Genomic DNA, 14,740 nt, shown 5'->3' with positions numbered 1-14,740 from the left:
TTCTGCTACTTTAGGCCACTTAAACTGTAGTTGAGTGCACATTCTGCGCTGAAGGAATAATTTAAATTCTTATTACTTTCCATCTTTGTAGGATCCTTTTTCTGTTTGAAATTCCATCAGAACTCCAGACAAGCTTGTCAGTCTTCACCTGCAATGTTTCTGCACACTGTGCAGTTTAACCTTTGTGTGTAAAGAAATGGCTTTCTCATCCCTCAGAGAGGCTGCAGTATATTTAGTGTTGGAATTCATAGCTCTAAATTTTTAGTGGCACAATTTTATTCCGTGCTTAGAGTTTCCCAGAGATTTTCAACTCTATTTTTATATCCTCCCTGCTGACTTTTCGGTTAAAGAGAGTCTCGCCTAACTCCCACTGTTGTGTAAATGTGAATTGCTTTGGAATAATTTGAAGCAATGGGATAGAGGAAGTCGTTCAGAAAGTGAAAAACGCCGGTGTATTCCCTGAGCTTTCTCAAGAGCTGTTGTCCTCACAACATAATGAATATGCAACTCAGCATAGTTTTGATTCTTTTGTTAAAACTTTTCTTTACCTATCATGGTCATTCTCTTTTCCCTCTTCCACCCTCAGTGTATCTTTGGTGAACAAGGCAGTGGTGGACTACTTCTTTGTGGAGTTAGGGGTGGAAAAACACTTCGAGGCGTTGCGCCACTTCCTGCTGATGGAGGATGGCGAGTTCGCACAGTCCCTCAGCGATTTGCTCTTTGAAAAGGTGAGGCTCTTTTAAAAGCTTTGCGGTCTTCTCTATGTGGAAAATAAGGGTGATCTATTGCATTTTTGTATTTATGGCATTCAAGGAGAGGACAAGAAAGGACATCCTGGAACAAGGCCAAATCTCCTGGTCTCCCCTTAAATGCAATACATTTAAAACAAACACTTCTTGTTTTTGATTGATCAGCACTGCATGCATTAAGTGTTATCTGCTTTTAGCCTGAGAAACCCATTTGAGAGCAGGTGCAGGTAACCTTGTAAACTCAATGATTGTATGCATGAAAATCAACATACACACTGAATAATATCTGAGGCACACACCAGAACTTGAGCACACAGAGTTAGCCTTTATTTAAAAATGTATGTGCCATAGTTGGAGGGCAGTTCTCTAGAGGAAGTTACACGACTCCCATCATTCCCTGGTGAACGCCGTCTCCCGCAAAATGTTATATGGAACGCTAGAGCCTGTGTGTGTGTCGCAGCTATACCACACAAAGCTTCAAATAAAAAGATTTTAGTTATGACACGTCCAAGCAAAACTGACCTTCTAAAAGCTACTTGCAGTGCTTTTCTCGTAGTAATGGACTGAATAACGATGTGTCGATTGAAAGGGGCTGCTCGTTATGAAGAACCCACAGAGGAGTTTCAGTGCCTTTTGTCATTGTTTTGGTTTTCAGCTCAAATATTTCCCTCAGGACTTAGACCAAAAACAGAGCTAAAGGAGAGAGGATACTGGACTGACATTAATCAGGTGGTCAGAAATACAACTCTAAATGGAGGATAATGGTGGATAAAGGGGTGGGCAATATATCAGTTATACTTTTTTTTCTTTTTTAAGCCACTGGTTTCAGACTTGCTTTGGTGTTTTGGTTCTCTTGCACGCTCCCTGTCACAGACACAAAAAGAAAAAAAAAAACTTAAAAACATGATACATCGCAGCACTCCGCTACCCATTCAGAATACTTTCTCCTGATTGATAATGTGTAAGGAGGCGAGGTGTGTCTCTTTTTATCTGCAGGGCTCCAGACGATTCAACCATGGAGCACCAGTTAGACTTGCAAATATTATTAACTAATGAACTGAAGAGCTGTTCGTTTGATTCCTGCTCACAGTGAATAAATCCTCAAGTTTAACAGTGCCACTGTAGCAATTTAATGTTAACAGCTAAATGTTGGCTGGAGGCTTCAAGTTCACAGCAAAAAACATCAACACTTACACAGTACTTTATTTAACCTCACCGTAACATTACCTCATTTAACTTTTATTATAACAAGACTTTATTTCACTTTGTTATAAAAGTACTTCATTTGACTTTCTTCAAACAATATTTGATACTACAATACTACAATACTACAATATACTGTTAAAATTTAACTTTATTTTAACAGTACTTAATTTACCATTATACTAATTACACTTTATTATAACAATACTTTATTTACGTTAATTATAACAGTACTTTCTTTAACTTTATAATAACAATACTTTATTAAACTTTATTGTAAGAATAGTTTAAATAGTACTTCTGTATTTAAGTAGTCTACACTTAATTCAAATGTGGTCTCAAAATATTGAGACATATATCATGTTTGCAATATAGCTTAAAAATATCACATCATCTATAGGTCATTTTGACTAAGCTAATAAAATATATATGCCATATTTTGTTATCTGATCATCTTTTAAGCATATTGGCACCTTTTTGGCTTGCTTGGTTAGCCAGCAGTCGTGTTTCTGGCTACCTAGTACATGGAAGTTCAGTAGAGTCCTGAAGGGACATATCTGCCTCTTTAGCTGCTAAATGCTCCACTATGTTCATCAGCTGTGTCAGTCTGCCTTTAAGTTCTGAGGAGGTAGTGAACAGTGTCTTTTTAGAGCTTTTTCACTGAGAAAATCTGCCTGCTGTGGCTGAAAAAAGACAAATTAAACTGATACATACTGTAGATGTTACATAAATATGATTTACTGCCACTTTAAACTCAGAAGTATTTTTATATCTGCTGTCTCTGTGTGCCTGTTGTGCAGCACATGATGCGTCACTGCTTAGATTCCAAGACTGCGTATGTTAAGCCCAAGCTTCCTGGCGTGAAATAACAAGCACAGCCTTCACTAACACCTTGGTGCTGTTCTGCTGAAACATTCATGTACATCTGTCTCCTGAGACCCATGAGACAGAAGGTTTTTGTTCCAGCCAAACACTACACCAGCTGATCTCAGTGATTAGCACACCTTCAACCGGAAAGCGAGCTAATCATCGCAATCAGCTACACGCAGCGTTTGTTTGGGATGAAAAGCTGCCAACTCTTGGGCCTTGATAGCACATTTGAGAAGCAGAAGTGTAGAGGTACAGGTAGTCATCCATGTTTGACCTTGTGTGTATTTATTTGACTTTATATATTGATTGATTTATATGTCTCCACTCAGCTGGGCAGTGGCCAGACTCCCGGTGAGCTGCTGACCCCCCTGGTTCTGAACTCCATCCTCAGTAAAGCCCTGCAGTACAGCTTACACGGGGACACACCATTAGCTGGTAACTTCACCTTTGCCCTGCGCTTCCTCCCGGAGACCTTCCACCCACACGCCCCTGATTCTCTGAACTGTCTGGAGCTACGCTACAAGGTGAGGCAGTGTGTTTTGATGGAGAGAGTAACAGAGTGCGTACGCTTGCATGAGCGCGCTTGTCTCGGCATGAGTGGCAGCTTGAATGTGACAACCTGTCATGTTTTGACAAACTGCTCTGGGTGTGGAAAATGAGCTTATCACGCACTTAAATGGTTGAACCTTGTAGATTGATTGGAGTTGAGTCTTTTGGATGACATGCACAGTGACTAATGCTGCACATATTGTCCTCCGCTCTTGTTCTGTGTTCTTCACCCTCCTGACTGTGCCCTCTCCTGCTGAATCTCCATCTTGTACCTTTCCTGAACCTCCTCCCTCTCTTTCGATATCTTCATCTCTCGCTTCACTTTTTTTTCCTGTGCTCTCTTGCCATACATCTCTTCCTCATCCCCCCCCCCCCCTCTCCCTCCCCCCTGTCTTTCGTTCGCACTCCTCTCCCCCCCGTTTTTCAACATCTCTGCACTCACACTTCCCCCCTCGCCTCATTCGTCACTCTCCCTTTTACGTTTCTTTCACACTCTCGCACTTTTAACGCACTTCTTTTTCCCCCCTCTTCCCCCTTGTCTCTTTTCCTTGGTGTCATCTCCCAGGTGGACTGGCCGTTGAACATCATTATCACAGACAGCTGCATGAACAAGTACAACCGTCTGTTCTCGTTCCTGCTCCAGCTCAAACACATGGTGTGGAGCCTCCGCGAGGTCTGGTTCCACCTCAAGAGAACAGGTGAGAAAGGTGGGAGCTGTGTTTTCAAGCCGGGCTCAGACTCCCCTGTACTGAGAAGGAAGAGTTAAGATTCTTCCTGTTGTGCTTCAGCTGTTTATAAAATATTCATTAAGGGGAATGCTGCGATTCCTTTATGTTTTATTTATACAAAGCACATCTCATAGCAGTGGGACTTGTTGTAAAACAGTGTGCTTCAGTGGGTTAGATAGTATTGATCGGTGAAAGCCTGTGCACGGACTACTTAAATGGTTATCCTGAAGGGACAAAACAAAGTATTAAGGTATTACAGGGATGCAAACTACAGAGACTGAAACAAGAATATTACCGATCACCAGGGAAAATGTGGATGATTACTACAGGGTGCATTACGTAAGTTCCAGCTACCCAGCCCAACCGCATGGGGGGGGGGCATTATTTCACCCTTTAAATGTCGGTCTACTTCTATGTCCATCATAAATGAAGGCAACTCATTACTGACAGCAGAGCAAAAATACAGCCGGTCAAAATGTCTTCTGATCTTGTCGTGTGATGTTTGTGTATTGTTTACTTTATAGCTTATTTAGCTCAGTTTTATCAACACCACAGTAACAGGAAAACAGTCACATATCGCGAACTGTGAGCCTACAGTAACAGTTTGGTTGTCATTAGTTACACTACAGATATTTAGTGTATATAGCCAACATTAGATGTTACTTACCAGTCTAAAAGAAATGTGAGTTCAGCATCAAGTCGCATCCTTTTTACTCTACAGGAACTGTCCCCAGTGTCGGATAGACACACCAATATTTACTCTAGTTTTGCTTCTTCGTATGTCACTTCTTTTCTTTGCCATGGGGCGTTCACTACAGCACATCGGCATCTTGAAACTAAATGTCAAAGGTGTTACTTCTTCACACTGTGTTGATAGGGTTAGTTCACTTTTTGGACTAAAATTATGGCCAGATCTTACAAAATGCGCCTTTAATACGGGACTCAGAATGATTGTTTTTTTTTAACATAAAAAGAATAAAAAGAAGACTTCACTCAAAGAAAAAATGCATGATACAATCAACCAAGGTCTGTTTGTATCATATCTATAGCTTTAACCATCGTTTTCTCTACTATTTGCGCCAAAAGTGAGCTCAAACTGCTGATAAACAAGAAGAAATTGCACTGGTGTGATAAGATACAGAAAAGCAGCAGATCTTCCTATTTGAGCAAATGTTTATTTTCAGTCTCTGCAGCACTGATGATGACTTGTTCCCATCCTGTTTCCCTCAGCGCTGGTGAAAGGTGCAGGTCGCTCGGTGCAGTTCCATCAGCTGCAGCTATACAGACATGAGATGCAACATTTTGTAAAGGTGATACAGGGATACATCGCCAACCAGATCCTGCAAGTGTCCTGGAGCGAATTCACAGCCAAGCTGGCCACCGCCAGCGACCTGGACGCCATCCACCGCACACATGCAGACTACCTCAACAGAGCCATCTTCAGGTGAGGGCTGGCACTGCATGTGTGCCTCTTAACAGTGTTAGTTGCAATATAATGTTTACTGTTATCTCTGTTGCACAAAATATGGGATTTTTCTTCAATTTATTGCATTTTAGGAAAAGACTTTTGGAACAAGGTCAAATGTCCTCGTCTCCCCTTGAATGAAATGCATTTTAAACTTTCCAGCATCTTGAGTGATCACAGCTTTCAGTATTCAGTGTTATCAGTTTTTAGCCTGTGCACCCCATGTGAGAGCAGGCGCAGATAACCTTGTAAACCCAAAGATCGCATGCATAAACTACATAAAATGAGTACACGCTGAATACACCAAAACATATCACCTTGGTACACAGAGCAGATGTAAAAATGCATGTGCCACAGTATGGAGGCACTTCTCTCCAGAAGTCACTCCACAGTTATGCATCTGGTGCAACAGTCCAATAATGATAATGCAGCGGTCTGGCTATTTGGCCATGGCTTAACAGATTCACATTAAAAACAATTTAATTGTGTCATTATTAGAAGATTCAACGATGCTGTTATAACTTACATTTATTGAGATAATTTGAGCAAATGAAAAACAATGAAGAACGATGTTGATACATGACTTACATCTTAAATAGTTTTTCAAGGAAAAATGCCACATATTTGATGGTTCCAGGCTCTCGAATTAGCGCAAATTTAAGGACTTCAACCTGTGCTCTAGGATTTTTTATTTTTATTTCTCATTTTTTTATTTATAGCCCAATTACAGTATTTCCATGTAGTATACAGAGGTATGCAGATTAAAATCTAATGGAGAGCACAGGTGTAAGATCACTCATCAGTATCAGCACATATCCTGAGTTGAGGTATTGGAGTTAATATAGGATGCCTAAATTTGACCTTTTTTTTTCTTTTTGAAATGGCTCCTGTTATTTTAGATGCTTTCAGGTTTGTATTTCGTTTTAAATGGACAGGTTAATCATAGGTATTGATAATATGGGCATGGTCTAGTTTCAGGCTGGTTTCAAGGAATTTTTAAAAGCAAAATAAAAATCAAATAAAATCTGGTTGCAGCTAAGCAAAAGTAAATATTTTCAGATTTCTTTGTCAAAAACTGAAGATGTTCAGTTTTCTATCACAGAAGACTGATGGTAAAAAAACCAAAACAACTGATTTAAATGTCTTATAATGGGCATTTTCACTATTATCTTTATTGACTGTTTGATCTATAGAACATCAGAAAATAGTAAGAATGCAAAACCTTGTGAAAACAAGGTTTTGTCATTAAATGTTTTGGTTTTTATGATCAGCTGTTAGGAACTCAAACATATTAAATGTGCATAAATGTAAATATCACAAATTCTCATATCGTAGACAGTGAAACCATAAACCATAAAATGCATTTGCATCTTAAAAATCCACTTTTTTTCTTTCAATCAATCAATCAATCAATTATTCCAGACTCAGGATCCATGTAAAAAAGACAAAACATCACATTCACTAGAGACATACACAAACACAGTACATGAGTGACTCATTAAATCAACTAATAGTCCCAGCTTTATATTAAACAATAATTAAAGATAAATTACTTGGGGCAACTTTTTGGGCCCCCTTCACATACCAAAGTCAAAACCATGTGTTGTAACAGGTGTTCTGCAAAGTGTTGTGAACTTTAAGATAGAACCGCAAAAATGCAATTTAAACCATCATGATTTTGGGGCAGCAACATGACGAAATGCAGAAAAATTCAGGGGAGTGAAATGATTTCTTCAGGCTCTGTACAGGCACGGCAAGCTGGAGTGGAACTCTCTGCACCCATAATTTCATATAAAATTAATTCAACCTCTTCGTAACAAGTTAATTAAAATTCCAGCTGGATGTGAGGCTAACTTTTGAACCCGATGAATGATTTAATCTCATTAAGAGAGGTTGTCAGTATCACACTTTTCTGTGTAGAATTTCAGCCCGTCTGAAAAAGCCATTTCAAAGTTCCTTGTCATGTTTCTTAAACTTTGCACTCTCTCGCCTCCCCAGGGGTTTGCTGACAGAGAAGGCAGCTCCGGTCATGAACATCATCCACAGCATCTTCAGCCTGATCCTCAAGTTTCGGGCGCAGCTGATCGCACAGCCCTGGGGCAGCCAGCAGGGGGAGGCAGTGCACCCCAGCTTCATCGCCATGCAACAGTCATACAACACCTTCAAGTATTACTCTCACTTTCTTTTCAAAGGTAAGCATTTCATTCAGCTGTAGCTCAGACTCCTGATTATAAAGCCAAAGGATGTGTTATTAAAATATCCACTTGACATTCAATCAGTAAATTATAAACAGTAATATCAACAAACAAGCTGGGGGTAAAAGCAACAAAGAGCCTTGATAATCTCACCCAAGTTTCTTAAATATCTTTCACTTGTAATTGTATGACACTGTGAAATGTTAAAATGTTATAAAATGTAGATTGTCTTCTAATTTCAAGTTGCAACGCACTTAATTGGGGGTTGCTTAATTATAGAGCGTGTGTTTTTAAGCACATTGAATCTTCTCTAAATGAAAGGGATTCATTAAGTTCTCCAGGCTCATTTTAATGGTTGGGAGAGTAGTTTTCTTTGCAATTGTAAAGTATTAGTGTTGTTGCTGTAATAAGGAAATAAGTAAGACGTTTCTAAGCTGAGGTCAGGCTCATCTTCGATTAACACGAGCCGACAATGGTTAGTCAAGCGTCCGACTCTAGACGTAATCATTTTGGAAATGATGTCAAAAATGCTACAATGAAAGGAGTCAATTTTATAGTGATTATATGTTTAACACGGAAAAACTATAGCTTAAGCTGCTTGTTTTATATTGAAATATTGAAGTTTATATTGAATATTTAATGGAGCTGAGCAGCTATGTGTTGTCTTAATTAAAGGTTTTGCTGGCTTGTTTTTCCTGTTTATGCTCATATTTAAGAGATACCTGCCTAAAGCGATTTCATTGTATGTGATGCGAGTAGAATCCACACAGTTTTAGTCTGTGAAGCACTTTATGAAGTTTACCTGAAGGTAATGTGACTCTGTCTGTGAGCAAGTCTATTCAAGGAACCTGTTGACGGTTTGTACATCAGTTACTCACTGTGTGTTACCTCGAGTTTGAAAAGAAACATTTTTCTGGCGCTCCTCCACAGTGAGAAAAGTATTGATAAAGGGCGAACGCTCTTTATTAATTGAAGTAATCATCTGCATTTCACAACAGCAAAACGATCTCAGAAGATCTGTTTCCAAGCTCTCTTATCACGCATGCTGTAAAATCCAAGTCTATTTATCCAGCTGTAGCTCAGTGCTTCCCAAACACATGCGTTTGTGTTCAAACGTAAGTGCACACTGAGCGTATTCTGTCACGCTGCTCAGCCGTGTAAGAGGCTGTTTGTACTGAAGTGTTTTAAATCGTAACGTTTTAACTAAAAATAAATGCATTTGAGAAGTACTGAGCATGTGATTGGATAAATGAGACTGAGATTATACTGCACAAGTTGTGTAATAGCTTGTAAGCATGCTTTAGTATAGGATTATTGTTTTTAAACCTGGACCCTGATTATTTCATTTTATGAAGAACAACTTTTTTTTTGATTCTTCGTTCACCATGGAGGCATGTGAGAAAGTTTTCTTAGTGACACATGATGAGTAACTCATACACAAATGGTCATTTTGTAAAGTAATGTATTCTTTTCCCCTTTTATATTTTCGCAGATAATTTCCTAACACGCACAGCATTGGGATAGTAAAACAGGGAATTTTTATATAATAAGTCTAAGCGCTGTATGTTTGTTTCTTCTCGCAGTGGTGACCAAGCTGGTGAACAGAGGTTACCAGCCTCATCTAGAGGATTTTCTTCTTCGCATCAACTTCAACAACTATTACAAAGACTCCTGAGCAGTGTACTGGTGTGTATGTTGCACTTGACATAGTACAGGCACATACTTGCTCGATACTTATCGAACGCACCATTGTGTACAATGACTGTTTACATTTTTAGAATCCCCACTTAGTGTTTATAGGACAGAAGACAGAATCAGACATGTATACCATAAATTCAGTTCACGGTGCTGCATGGATTTGACATTTAAACCCGTTTAGGCAATCAATATGCAGGATTTGAGCTACATGTCTGTGTGCTTGATTAATGGCTGTACTGCTCAAATTGTGTGCTGACAAAGTTTGTAATTGAGATAAAGCTGATGCCTCCTGTAAAGTCTCACACTCAGATGTGTCCCCAGCTATGTAGATATTAAGTGCATATAAATTAAGTGTTGATTATATGTAAATACAAAAGCTAAATGCTTTGTTAAATAAATACTCTACTCCGCAGTGCTGATGTTAGAGTTCTTCTGTGATTCAAAGAAAACACATTGACTTGAGCAAGAAAAAAATTACTTACATTTATTAAAGATTGCATGTTAGCATTGGTATTAGAAAACTAGGACAAATTAAGTGCAAAGCCTTATGGGTAATGGATTCTGTCAAGATCAGCCATTTACAAAAAGACAGAGAGTGGGGGGAGAAAATGCAGTCCTTGCTATATTACTGGAATTTATTTTCCTCACAATGAGTACCCAGATTTCTCCTGACGGTGCATTAACTTGCAAAGCAAATATATATCAAGACTATTCAGCACAGCTGTAGTGCGTGTAATGCGCTACAGAACGCCACAATAAGAGGATTTTGTTTTTGACAGGAAGTTGGAGAAACTTTTCTTACCAACTGAGCCGTCAGTCAAAGGTACAACACAAGCATCAACGTGTGTTGGTCATCAAATGAAAAAAGATTTCAGACTTTTGACGACTGATGCACTAAGAACGTTTAGGTGGCATTTTTGTAGTTTTATTAACGGTGTGATTGAAGCATTTCAACCAGCACCTGAGGATGGAGGGTACAAGGTTATTTGATGGACAACATTTTGTTTTTACCAAATGATATGCATTTACATCAGGAAAGAGGAAAACATGGTTAACCGTTACAACTTCAAACAAAAGTAGGATGTTAGGGGAAATGCACATATGCGCTTTCTGGTGGAAAGGTCGATGAGAAGATTGATAGCGCGACAGTGTTTATCCATTGAATATAAAGCTACAGCCCCCCCCTCAAAAAAACAAAAACAAAAACATTTCCACTAATAATAACAGTTACTGCAAAATACTTTGGTAACTGGGCATAGCTACTGACAGCTGCTGGAGACATCAAAAGCATCATCCTCTTTCAGTTTTAGTCGCCCGATGGTTGATGCACTTCCTTTGTGCTGTAAACCGAGCCCTCGTTTTCCTAGAAGATCGTATCCATTTGCAGACAGTTAAGCAAATACGTGCATTTCCCGAATATCAAACTATTTCTCTGATTACAATAAACGGCGTTAGGAGCAATCAAACAGTCTGAAATGATTTAACCAGTAGAGCAGGCAGCCATTAATGAAATATCCACACTTAATCAACGTGAAACGACCTCGAGTTCTGATGAGTGGGAAAAGCAAGCAGCACTGGTCAACAATGTTACTTTCACGATCAACATCAAGTCAGTGGTTTTGACCCTGTCTGTTTTGCACAGTACAAACACATATCACATTCACACAGTGCACCACACGCTTCCACTGTCCATTGAGATTAGTGTTACAGCTCAAATTGGCTGAAATGGAATAAAACCGCACTGAGGGAAGGCAGAATTTCACAGATCGATCGCTTTCCCCTCAGTTTTTCTGTTTAATATTCTTATGTATCAGCAAAGAGCATGTTGTTTTTCAATGAGTTCATTATACCACACTGTGGTCGGCCTACATGCGTCACTGAAATGTTTGAGTGATTTACTATTATTATTTTTTATGTATTACAGCTTAGTGCTCAGTATCAAGATTTTAATCTTCTGCGAAGGGACTGAGAGAGAACTCCATTATTTAATCATGCACCGCAGCAGTCCTAGCTTTTAAAAAGTAAAAGTTTTTAATGCAGCCAACTCTGATTAAACATTATACAGACACTCGGACGGTTGATATTTACATAGACTTTCAAGAAACCTAAAGCAAAGTACCAGATTTACTAAAGAATATTTGGGCTGCTCGAGGAGGACCTTGCATACAGATCTTAATAAAGATCATCCTAAACTTAATTCAGTTTAGAGCGAATGCCTAAGACAGTGGCAAGAGTGCAGAAAGAACAAATTTAGTTGAATCACTTCACCAACTGTGTCCGCTGCTTCGGGACACGCATGCTCACGCAGAGTTAAAACAGCAAGCAATGCAACAGTCGCTTCTCTGCAGATAAAAAGAACGGACATGATTTCAAACTATTTCATGTCTTAAAATTCTAAGATCCTTCAGATGTCTCAATTAGTGCATTCTGTAACCAAGCATTATGAAACAAATTAACCTCGGAAGTGCGATAACCTTTTTTGTACAGAAATAAACAGGAAGTAAACAGCAGAGTAGTTGCATAAGAGCCTTACCGTACGTACAAGTTAACATGTAAAACAAAGTTAAGGAATAAACTCTCCAAACTATGTAAACCTAAACTGAAGAAAAGAATTCACCATCCTCTGTTAGATGGCTGGGGATATTAGAAAACAAGTAAACACAATCAAGTCCTATATGGTGTCCCTTTTGAGTGCCACCCACAGTGGCGTAAAACCAACTCCAAATCCAAAGACCCATGTTACAGTCTGACCACAGAAAAGCAGATCTAATGGAAGCACTCATAAGATGTGCTTTTGGGTCCAGGCAGCCCCCTGCCAATGTCTTTCGCTTTCATGACGGCAAAAAACTGTAGATCTAGTAACGCAGGGTAAGTGGAAGAGAACTAAACTCTATTATGGGTGTTACGGTACCAGAGTTAGAGCTAGCGGGTCACAATGTCCGTCATCCAGAGAAAGCCTTCTCTCCTGGGCAGAAATTGGACCGCCGCCCTGGTCTTGGTTGTTTTTCTTGTGGTCTTACCTGGGACTAGGCTTCGGACTCCAGGTCTTCTTCTGCTCCATTGGTCGAGTCACCCGTCTCAGGCTCTAACAGCAGGAATTTGCCATCATTGGTTAGAGGCATGTTCTTTATCAGCTGTGCCAAGGCCTCTGGGTCCTTAAAAACAGGAAAATAAAAATCATTTTTTGGTTTGATTAAAATCCTAAAGTTGTGAAAGTTCCTACCTTCCTACCTCACACCTATGCCCTTATGACTGAGTTAGGTAAAATGTTTGATCAATTTAAATCATTTTGGTTCTGTTTAGCTTCATCTATATCTCCAAGTGGGTGTTGGGATTTTTTTAATTTTACTTTGAGTTTTTTGTCCGTTGTCTTCTGTTGTGCCACTAAAACACCTATCAAGATTCAGTGTTGTGACTCATCACTCATGACTTACTAATGTGGCTGGGTTCAAATTCAGCAAATGTTTCTAAGTGAAAGCATGCTTGGAAAGAAAAGGAAACCAACATTTTTAAAAAAAAAAAAAAAACAACAACAAACAAACGAAACTAGCAATTGGATTTTGAATGCAAGAAATCCTTCTGTTTCCATGATGATGATACCTTCTTGGCCTCTGTTATCTCCTTCGCCAAACTGATGGTGTAACATATCTGTGAAGAAAGACAAAAAGATTCAAATTAAAAAGAAATACCAAGGGGAAAAAAAATAAAAAAAAACATAGTAAAGTATGTCAAAAAAGTCATATTATAAAAAAAAAAATGAAAAAAGTCATAGTATCGCACAAAAATTACCTTGAAAAAAGTTTTACAGTAATATATCTAAAAAAAAAAAAAAAAAACTCATTCTTATTATGTCAAAAAAAGTCACAGTATGGCAAGTTGGAATAATGGAAATGAAAATAATCTTGATAGAGTATGTCAGAAAAACTAAAATAAAAGTACAGTGATAAAGAAACTCATACCATAGTATGTCAAAAAAAGTCTGAGAATAGCCTGTCAAACAAAATGGTAAAAACCTTTTCATGTCAATACAATTTAAAAAGTCATAGTATAGCATATTGGTAAAACTAGCACGTCGGAAGAAAAGGGAAAAGTCATAGTATATTATGCTAAAAAAAGTTAAAAGATAAAATGGTGACAAAAGTCATACTTTACGATATTGAAAAAAGTCATGTTTTTCACCACACTATACTTCCATTTTTGAACATTTTAAACATTCTATGCTATGAAGGGTCTCTGCATGCTATTCCACGTGGTTTTTTTTTTTTTGGACATGTCATATTTTGAAATTTATCCTGATACTATAGTATGGCACTGTCATTTTTTGACATGCTATATTACAGTGTATTTTTTCAACATCCTTTGCAAAGGCGTACGCTATTTTATGTGGTTTAAAATGGATTTCAGCAGTTTTTAGGAAATGCCATTTTTTGACATTTTTGTCATACTACAGTATTGCCTTTTCGGTGAATTTTTCAACATGCTATTTTAAGGTCATTCTAGCAGTTTTTGGGACATGCCATTTTTAAAATTTGTTGCCATACTATAGTATTGCCTGTTTGGTGGATTTTTCAACATGGTACATGGTACTTTTGCAACATGTGTGGTTCAAAATGTGTTTTTTTGGCCATTTTTGCAACATCCTTTGCTATGGCGTGTCTCTGCACGCTATTTTGTGGTTTTTCAAAATGGATTTTAAGCAGTTTTTTGGACATGCCAGTTTTTGAAATTTTTTAGCCATACTATGGTATTGCCTTTTTGGGTGAATTTTTTGGTGATATGCTATTTTAAGGTGTTTTTGGCCATTTTTTGCATCATCCTTTGCCATGGCGTGTCTCTGCACGCTATTTTATGTGGTTTAAAATTTTTTCAATACTTTTTTAGGACATGCCATTTTTTGAGATTTTTGCCATACTATAGTATTGCCTGTTTTGGTGAATTTTTCAAAATGCTATTTTGTGGTGTTTTTGGCCATTTTTGCATCATCCTTTGCTATGGAATGTCTCTGCACGCTATTTTATGTGGTTTAAAATGGAATCCAGCAGTTTTTTGGGACATGCCATTTTTTTTTTCATACTATAGTATTGCCTTTTTGGTTGATTTTTTCAACATGCTATTTTAAGGGATTTTGGCCATTTTTGCAACATCTTTTGTTATGGCATGTCTCTGCACGCTATTTTATGTGGTTTAAAATAGATTCTAGCAGTTTTTGGGACATGCCATTTTTTTTTTTAGTTTTTGCCATACTATAGCAATGCCTTTGCTGTGAATTTTTCAATATGCTAT

At 38.3% G+C, this 14,740-nt stretch overlaps 2 protein-coding genes across 2 annotated transcripts in view; one reads left to right on the top strand and one right to left on the bottom strand.

Annotated features, from left to right (window-relative positions):
- The window catches only part of tubgcp6 (tubulin, gamma complex associated protein 6), a 35,601-nt gene extending 25,448 nt beyond the window's left edge, over window positions 1–10,153 (top strand). Inside the window, exons 20-25 of the mRNA XM_042495406.1 lie at window positions 587–728; window positions 3,152–3,346; window positions 3,937–4,069; window positions 5,330–5,543; window positions 7,563–7,756; window positions 9,343–10,153. Of these exons, the coding sequence (XP_042351340.1) occupies window positions 587–728; window positions 3,152–3,346; window positions 3,937–4,069; window positions 5,330–5,543; window positions 7,563–7,756; window positions 9,343–9,434 (970 nt within the window). The 3' untranslated portion in view covers window positions 9,435–10,153. The remainder of the gene's footprint in view (window positions 1–586; window positions 729–3,151; window positions 3,347–3,936; window positions 4,070–5,329; window positions 5,544–7,562; window positions 7,757–9,342) is intronic.
- The window catches only part of appl2 (adaptor protein, phosphotyrosine interaction, PH domain and leucine zipper containing 2), a 33,605-nt gene continuing 28,779 nt past the window's right edge, over window positions 9,915–14,740 (bottom strand). Inside the window, exons 20-21 of the mRNA XM_042495408.1 lie at window positions 13,058–13,105; window positions 9,915–12,612 (exon numbers count right to left, since the gene is read on the bottom strand). Coding sequence (XP_042351342.1) covers window positions 12,484–12,612; window positions 13,058–13,105 — 177 coding nt within the window. The 3' untranslated portion in view covers window positions 9,915–12,483. The remainder of the gene's footprint in view (window positions 12,613–13,057; window positions 13,106–14,740) is intronic.

Source organism: Plectropomus leopardus, chromosome 11 (genome assembly GCF_008729295.1).
Source record: "Plectropomus leopardus isolate mb chromosome 11, YSFRI_Pleo_2.0, whole genome shotgun sequence".
NCBI classification, from domain to species: domain Eukaryota; kingdom Metazoa; phylum Chordata; class Actinopteri; order Perciformes; family Serranidae; genus Plectropomus; species Plectropomus leopardus.
Note: the sequence above shows the minus strand (reverse complement) of the source record. Positions and strands in the feature narration are given on the sequence as shown.